This window comes from Eimeria tenella, genomic scaffold (genome assembly GCF_000499545.2).
Source record: "Eimeria tenella Houghton genomic scaffold, Eth_scaff28, whole genome shotgun sequence".
NCBI classification, from domain to species: Eukaryota; Apicomplexa; class Conoidasida; order Eucoccidiorida; family Eimeriidae; genus Eimeria; species Eimeria tenella.
Window position 1 is genome coordinate 203133 of NW_013542676.1, and position 7936 is coordinate 211068.

Here is a 7936-nt window from a genome sequence, read left to right on the forward strand (position 1 = left end):
CAGCAGCAGCAGCAGCAGCAGCAGCGGGAAGCCCGCGGACAGCAGCAGCAACAGCAGCAACTTTCAGTCTTTCGACAAATTCATAGAAGAGAGAAATTATGCTGTTTTGGATTTGCCGCTGCTGACGAGCTACGCGCCCAAGAAGCTGCAAACCGGGCAAATGAACAAAGTAAACCCTAAACCCTAAACCCTAAACCCTAAACCCTAGAGCCGTTGCTTGTGCTGCACCTCCCGCCACGTCCTTCCCGTCCGCTGCCTCCTTCCACGGCCGCCTCCCCCGCTGCTGCTGCACGGCCGCTTCCTCCGCTGCTGCTGCTGCTGCTGCTGCTGCTGCGCTGCTGCTGCTGCTGCAGCTGCCGCCGCCAGTGAGCCTGAAGCACCAGGGGTACCGGCACGTGGACCACTTGGAGCTGATGAATGTTGCAGAAGTTCGCAGCTTCGTTTCTTTTTGGCAGCAAAATTTGCTGCTGCTGCAGCAGCGCGTGGGGCTCATGTTTGGCTACTACCGCGAAGACCCCCACTACCCCCTGGGCCTCCGCGCCGTCTGCGAGGCCATCTACGAGCCCCCCCAGGTCTGCTGCTGCTGCTGCTGCTGCTGCTGCTGCTGCTGCTGGTGATGATGATGCTGCGGGCGCTGCTGCTGGTGATGATGAGGATGATGATGCTGTTGATGATGCTGCTGCTGCTGCTGCTGATGATGATGATGCTGTTGCTGCCGCTGCTGCTCCTGATGATGGTGCTGCTGTTGGTGCTGCTGCTGCTGATGATGGTGCTGCTGTTGGTGGGGGTGCTGCTGCTGCTGCTGCTGCTGCTGCTGCTGCGGGTGTTGGTGCTGGTGCGGGCAGTGGTTCGGGGGGCGTTGGGGGTGGTGGCGCTGCTGCTCCAGCTGCTGCGGCTGCTGCTGCTGCTGCTGCTGCAGGAGGGGACCACGGACGGCTTTCGTTTGCTGCAGAGCAGCGCAGCAGATGCAGAAGCAGCGGCAGCAGCAGCAGTTGCTGCTAGACTCGGCCTTGAGCTTATTGGCTGCATCTTCACCCACAAACCCCGGCAGCAGCTTTTAACTCCTCAAGAGATTCTTTTTATTGCAAAGTATAAACCCTAAACCCTAAACCCTGAACCGTAAACCCTGGTACCTGAGCAGCAGCAGCAGCTGCTGCTGCTGGTGCTGTCCTCGCCGCTGCTGTTCTTGCTGCTGCTGCTGCTGCTGCTGCTGCTGTCTTCGCTGCCGCTGTCGCTCCTCTTGCTGCTGCTTGTGCCCCTGCTGCTGCTGTTTGTGGGTGGAGGGGGGCAGTTGCTGCAGCAGCAGCAAAAGCCGCAATAGCAGCAACAGCAGCGGCAGGTGGGGTTTGCTGCTGCAGGCTGCAGCTGGCGCACATGCACTCGGGGCACTTCACAGGCTACCCCATGCCCAAGTTGGTGGCTTGTACGGTGGCGCTGCAGCAAAATGAAGAGCAGCAGCAGCAGCAGCAGCAGCAGGAGCAGGAGATCGTGCCCAATGCCTTCATGGTTTCGGACTTGGTCTGCTGCTGCTTCTTTTGCTGCTGCTCTTTCGAGGCTGCTGCTTCTGAAGAGTTTAATTCAACTAAATAAATTAATTAAATCAAATTAAGTTAATTTTATCAAATTAATTCAATTAATTCAATTTAATTTAGTTTAATTTGATTGGCTCCTCCCGTCCTCTTTTGCTTTTTGCCTCTCATTGGCCGCCTAACTGTTTTGTCTTCTCCCTGCTTTATTTTATTTATTTTATTTTATTTATTTTATCTTTTTGATTTCATCCTTTTAATTTTATCTTTTTGTCTCCTTTTTATTCATCTATCTTGCGTGTGCTTTGCTGCTGCTGCTGCTGCTGTTGCTGCCGCTGTTGCTGCTGCTACAGATACTGGCTCTTGTTAGAGACGGCCTCATTGCAGAGGAGCAGCCAGACCCGACACATATCATCCTCAGAGAGCTAAAGAAGGTGCCTTTGCTGCTGCTGCTGTTGCTGCTGCTGCTGTTGCTCTTGCTGCTTCTCCACCTGATTCTGCTACTGCTGGTCTTGCTTCTGGTGCTCTTGTTCCCGCTGCTCTTGCTTCTGCTGCTACTTTTGCTGCTGCTGCTCTTGCTGCTGCTCTTGCTGCTCTTCCTGCTGTTGCGCCTGTTTCTGCTGCTGCTATTGCTCCTGTTGCTGCAGCTGCTGCTGCTGCTGCTGTGACGGTAGTTGCTAGTGTACTCCCCCCTTTTGTTTTCACTTGCGCGATTATGACTTTTGGCGGGCGCCCCAGCAGCAGCAACAGCAGCAACAGCCGCTGCTGCTGCTGCTGCTGCTGCTGCTGCTGGGATCTCGTCACTTCAGCCTGTGTTAAGGGCGCTTCCGTCTGCTGCTGCTCCTACCGCTGCTGCTGCTGCTGCCTGCACTGCTGCTGCGTGCTCGATTCCCACCCGCCGCTGCTGCCTGCCCCCATCGCCCCTCACTGCTGCTGCTGCTGCTGCTGCTGCTGCTGCTAGGGCGAGCTGCGCCCGCAGATCCTTGAGGGCGGCGTTGAGAAGGATCGCTTCGACGCCAGCTGGTGTATCGTCAGGGTCAATGAGTCCGCACCCAAAAAGGTAGCCCTTATTTGCTGCTGCTGCTGCTGCTGCTGCTACTGCTGCGGCTGCGGCTGCGGCTGCTGCTGTTGCTGTGTGTGCTGCTGCTTTTACTGTGTGGTTGCGTGCTTCTGCTTCTGTGTGTATTGCTGCTGTTGGCTGTGAAGCTGCCACTGCTGCTGTTAGTGCTGCTGCTGTTGCTGCTGCTGCTGTTTTCTGCTGCTGCTGCTGCTGCTGCCTCGCCGCCTTTTCTCTTTTCATCTCCGTTTGCTTCCAGTTGCTTCTGTCTCTTTGTCTCTCTTTTTTATTCTATTTTCTCCTCCATTTATTTCTTTTTGTCTTTTCATTTGTTACCTGTTTGTTAGTTTTCTTTTTTCTTTTTTTCTTTTTTTGTTCTTTTTATTTCTTCTCCTCCTTTTGTTTCTTTTCTTTTTTCTTTTTAATTTCTTTGTCTCTCATTCCTTGTGATTTATCTATTTATTTATTTATTTCATCTATTGTTATTTTATTTTATTTTTATTTTATTTATTTTTGTTTTTCAGGTTCGGTCTCTTTTCCGCCACAGTCACTTTCCAAGAGAAAACAGATTCATTTCCCAGACTCCTCAAGACATCCGAGTTAGCTGCTGCTGCTGCTGCTGCTGCTGCTGCTGCTGTTGCTGCTGTTGCTATTACTGCTGCTGCCGACACAGCTGCTAGTGCTGTTGATGCTATTGCTGCCTTTACAGCTGGTGTTCCCGCTGCTGCTGCTGCTGCAGTTGCTGCTTTGCCAGTGCTGCTGCTGTTGCTGCTGCATTTCTGTTGCTGTTGCTGCTGCGGGTCCTCCCTTCTCACGCAGTGGCCGTCACCCTTCGCTGCTGCTGCTGCTGCTGCTTTTGCTGCTGCAGGAGTACTTTAACCACCCGTCGATGGCGCGCGGCGCCGCTGGAACCAGCAGCAGCAGCAGCAGCAGCAGCAGCAGCAGCTGGGCCCGCTTCAGCGACTTCCACCTGCTGCTGTACGTGGCTCGCCTCTTCGATGTGGCCACAAGCTTTTCTCTTTGCGATGCTGTTCTAAACGAGACTCCCGTCGACGAGGGCATGGAAGATGTCCTCAAATCCCTCGCCTAGCTAGCTAGCTAGCTAGCTAGCTAGCTAGCTGGCTGGCTAGCTGGCTAGCCGGGGCTAGCTGGCTGGCTAGCTAGCTAGCTAGGTAACTCGGCAGTTGTGGCTGGATTGCTGGCGGAGCTGGCTAGCTAGCCAGCTAGCTATGGCTGCCATGCTAGCTAGCTGTGGCTGGCTAGCTAGCTGGCCAGCTAGCTACGGCTGACTAGATAGCTAGCCGCGGCAGGCGAGCTAGATATGGCTGGCTAGCTAGCGCCAGCTATTTGACTGGCTAGTTGGCTGTAGCTAGTTAGCTAGCGCTAGCCATTCGGCTGGCTAGCCAGCGACAGCCTGCCAGCTAGCTGCGGTTAGCTAGCTAGCTAGCTGGCTAGGGCTAGCTAGCGATATTGCTAGCTAACTAAGGCCAGCTAGCCAGGCCTAGACAGCTAGTCTGGGCTAGTCAAGGCGAGCTTATCGACTATTCAGCTACTTGCCCAGCTAGCCAGCTCGCTAGCCAGCTGGCTAGCCAGCTAGCTAGCTGGCTAGCTAGCTAGCCGGGCCCTTCAGAGGGCCCCGAGCTAGCCATTGCTGCAGTGTGTTGTTGGCCACCAGTTCGGGGCGCCTGCTCACTGGCTAGCTGACTAGCTAGCTATCTGGCTAGCTGGTTGGCTAGCTAGCTACTCAATAGACTCCCTAGCTGGCTGGCTAGCTAGCTACTCAACGGACGCCCTAGCTAGCTAGCTAGCCAGCTAGCTAGCTAGCTAGGCATGCGGCTAGCCAGCTAGCCACTGACTTTCGGAGCTGTCCAGTCTATGCCGTGCACGGCTAGCTGATGGAAAGGCCAGCTAGCTAGCTAACTAGCTAGCTAGCTCAGCCCACTGTAGAGGCCCCACCCAATGTCCAGCGAGCTAGCCGGCTAGCTAGCTAGCTGTATGAGCAGCTGGCTACGTAGCTAGCTCCTTGTTGCTACCCGCTTGTCTATCTCTGCTGCTGCTGCTGCTGCCTGTTTGTCTCTCTGTCTCTGCTGCTGTTGTTGCTGCTGCTGCTGCTGTTCGTCTCTTTGGGCTTTCGGATTCCAGTCAGTACACCGGAAAAAGCACGCAGCAGTTGCTGCTGCTGCTGCAGTGGCAGCAATCACTCCCCTGGATAGTGCAGCGGCTGCTGCATTGGCAGCAGCAGCAGCTGCTGCTGTTGCTGTTCCTGCCACTGCATATGCAAATACACTAAAAAGAGCCCTCGTGTCATATATTAGGGCCCTTTGCTGCAGCGCCTGCTGCTGCAGCTGAGGCGACTGCTCCTGCTGCTGTTTTGGGGGCAGCAGCAGCAGCAGCAGCAGCGCAGCACCAGCACGACGCGAGCACTACAGTAGAAATCCCCTCATGGCAGCTGCCCCTTGCTGCTGCTTCTGTCTTTCGCGCTGCAGCTCCAGCAGCAGCGCCTGCAGCAGCAGCAGCAGCAAATGCAGCAGGCAAGTCGCTGAGTTGAAGCGAAGCAGCAGGAACAGCAAGAAGCAGCAGCAGCAACGGCGCACCCAGCAGCAGCAGCAGCAGCGTGAGCAGCAACAAACCCTTATATGCCTGTCCTTAGGGGACAAAGCAGCAGCAGCTTTTGCTGCTGCTAAAGCTGCTGCGTCATCTCCTGCTGCCTGCAGCGCCAGGGCCTTCCGGTGCAGCGCAGTTTTCTGCGACAGCAGCGGGTCAAATCCCTGCTGCTGCTGCTGCTGCTGGTCTTGGTTTTGCTGCATTTGCTGCGGACTTCGCGCTGCCGCCTCTCCCTGTTCGCTGCTGCTGCTGCTGCTGCTGCTGCGCGCGCAGGCGAGAGCGACATCGCAGTGCGCTGCTGCTTCATTAAACTGCTGCAGCCTCAGGCAGCAAGATGCTGCATTGAGAGACAAGCTGCAGCAAAGAGCTCGTGCTGCAGCAACAGGAAGTTCTGTTTTGCTGCCAAGGGGGCCGTGGGCAGATAAGGCAGAAGCAGTGTTCAGCGGCAGCAGCAGCTGCTGCTGCTGCTGCAGCAGCGTCCAGTAAGCAGCAGACATGCGGCATATGTCTAGCCCTTTCTTGTACATGGACAGCGCGGCGGAGATCCATCCGTGCTACAGCAGCAACAGCAGCAGCAGCAGAAGCAGCAGCAGGAAAACGCAGAAATAGCGAGGAAATAGGCAGCTGCAGCAGCAGCAGCAACGGAAACGAACGGGCAGCAGCAAAGAGACCACTTCATCATGCGCAACTCATCTGCTGCTGCTTCGCTGTCATTGCTGCTGCTGCTGCTGCTGCTGCTGTTGCTGCTGCTTATGTACCTTAAACAGCAGGTTCCCCTCAGCCTTCAGCGCAGCAGCAAAATCTGCTTTCGCCTCGCCCGAAAGAGCCCAGTGGTCTGGACGCTGCAGCAGCAGCAGCAGCAGCAGCAGAATTGCTGGATAAACAAATGCAGCAGGACGCAAGAACTGGCCATCAGACGCGCAACTTTTGTGCTGCTGCTGCTGCTGCTGCTCTGGCTGCTGCTGCCTTACCCTCCCCAGTACTCCTGCAAAGGAGACAGAAGCTCTGCAGCTTAGCTGCAGACGCCCCGGCCCAAACAAGGTCTCTATGCTGTCTTGCTGCTGCTGCTGTTGCTGCTGCTGCTGCACGCCTAGGAATTGCTGCAGCACCCTCTCCAGTCTCTCTGGAGTGTAGCGCAGCAAATGGGGGACTGCAGCAGAAGGCTGTCTTCTTTCTATGCATCTCACAGCTTCTACAACTCTCTTTAGTTCTGCTGCAGTAGCAGACTCGAATTGCTGCTGCTGCTGCTGCTGCTGAGAGATTGCAGCATCAGCTCCAGCAGCAGCAGCAGCTCCTGCTGCAGTGCCTTGAGCGTCCCCATTCACTTCAGGCAGCTGCAGCATCCAGAGCCCTTCCTAATGAGCGCAGCAGCAGCACATTGGCAACCTCGACTGCAGCACCTAGCAGCTGCAGCAGCAGCAACTGCAGCAACAGCAACTGCAGCAGGAGCAACTGCAGCAGCAGACACTCTATATCAGCCCTTACCCACGCAATCGCTGGCAACCCTTCAACCAAACCAGACTCCTGTTGAACCTCCGGCTGCTGCTGCTGCTGCTGCTCTTGCTGCTGCTGCATGCACGCTCGTTTTTCCTGCGGCTGCTGCAGCAGCAGCAGCTCGGGAGGCAGCAGCACCTCCGCTGTTTGGCCCAGTGGCAGCTTCAGCAGCAAATGGCGCAACCACAGCGGGACGGCTACTACAGATGACAGTGAAAACAGCAGCCAAACCTGCTGCTGTTGCTGCTGCTGCTGTTGCTGTTGCTGCTGCTGCTGCTGTTGCTGCTGCTGCTGGTCCTCGATGCGGCACACAGTCAAGTCGCCTGCAGCTGCTAAACAGCTCGGGTCCGAAGAAGCAAACAGCAGCGGCAGCAACGGGAGCTGCTCTGGATGCTGCTGCTGCTGCATGTGCTGCTGCTGCTGCTGCTGCATGTGCTGCTGCTGCTGCTGCTTGTGCTTGTGCTGCTGCTGCTGCTGCTTGTGCTGCTGCTGCTGATGCTGCTTGTGCTGCTGCTGTGGTGTTTCCAACATGCCTAGCTGTCCCTCTTCAGCAGTAATAGATTCAGCAGCAGCCGAGCTCGCTGCTGCTGTTGCCGCTGCTGCTGCTGCTGCTGCATCAGATGGCAGCAGCACGTCCACATCAATGCGCAGGCGGATGAGCACTGTGGTGGTTTCGTCAGCAAAAATGGGGTGCGGGGGAGCAGCAGCAACAGAAGCAGCAGGGGCTGCTGCTGCTGTCACTGAGCGTCCTGCTGCAGCCTGCTGCTGCTCCATTTGCTGCAGCTGCAGTTGCTGCTGCTGCATTTGCTGCTGCTGCAGGGGACTCAACGAATACTGAATGACGCCCGCAGTCCCCTTCAGTTGTATTGGCGCTGCAAGCAGAAAGGCGACACCTACAGCAACACTGCAGCAGCAGCAGCAGCAGCAGCAAGGCGAAAGGCAGCGGCGGCTGCAGGCCAAGCTGAAGCAGCCGCAGCAGCCAGAGAACCCAAAATAAACCCAGTAGCAGCAGCAGCAGCACCTGCTTTGGCAGCCCCAAAAGCACGAAGACCAGCAGCGCCAAAGAGCAGCAGCACCAAACAGCAGCAGCAGCAGCAGCAGCAGCAGCAGACGAAAGCCTCACAAGGCACTTGTATTTCTTCTAAACGTCGCCAGCCCAACAAACGAACGAACAAACAAACAGAGTCGCGGAAAGGAGAGCTGAAGCGCTTGAATGAGCAGCAGCAACTCTCGCTTGCTTCTGCTGCTGCTGCTG

At 56.2% G+C, this 7936-nt stretch overlaps 3 protein-coding genes across 3 annotated transcripts in view; 1 reads left to right on the forward strand and 2 right to left on the reverse strand.

Annotated features, from left to right (window-relative positions):
• ETH_00012315 (uncharacterized protein) overlaps positions 1-1029 on the reverse strand; it is a gene marked incomplete at both ends in the record, with an annotated part of 1269 nt that extends 240 nt beyond the window's left edge. The window contains 2 exons of the mRNA XM_013375465.1: positions 229-946; positions 1005-1029. Coding sequence (XP_013230919.1) covers positions 229-946; positions 1005-1029 — 743 coding nt within the window. The remainder of the gene's footprint in view (positions 1-228; positions 947-1004) is intronic.
• A 345-nt stretch (positions 1030-1374) lies between these two features.
• Positions 1375-3673, forward strand: ETH_00012320 (uncharacterized protein; the record flags this gene model as incomplete). The annotated part of the gene is made up of 5 exons (XM_013375466.1): positions 1375-1518; positions 1880-1960; positions 2488-2586; positions 3108-3182; positions 3452-3673. 5 exons carry the CDS (start codon positions 1375-1377, stop codon positions 3671-3673), a joined length of 621 nt encoding a protein of 206 aa, XP_013230920.1.
• A 1333-nt stretch (positions 3674-5006) lies between these two features.
• ETH_00012325 (uncharacterized protein) overlaps positions 5007-7936 on the reverse strand; it is a gene marked incomplete at both ends in the record, with an annotated part of 3419 nt that continues 489 nt past the window's right edge. Inside the window, 5 exons of the mRNA XM_013375467.1 lie at positions 5007-5084; positions 5214-5741; positions 5946-6029; positions 6159-6542; positions 6673-7553. Coding sequence (XP_013230921.1) covers positions 5007-5084; positions 5214-5741; positions 5946-6029; positions 6159-6542; positions 6673-7553 — 1955 coding nt within the window. The remainder of the gene's footprint in view (positions 5085-5213; positions 5742-5945; positions 6030-6158; positions 6543-6672; positions 7554-7936) is intronic.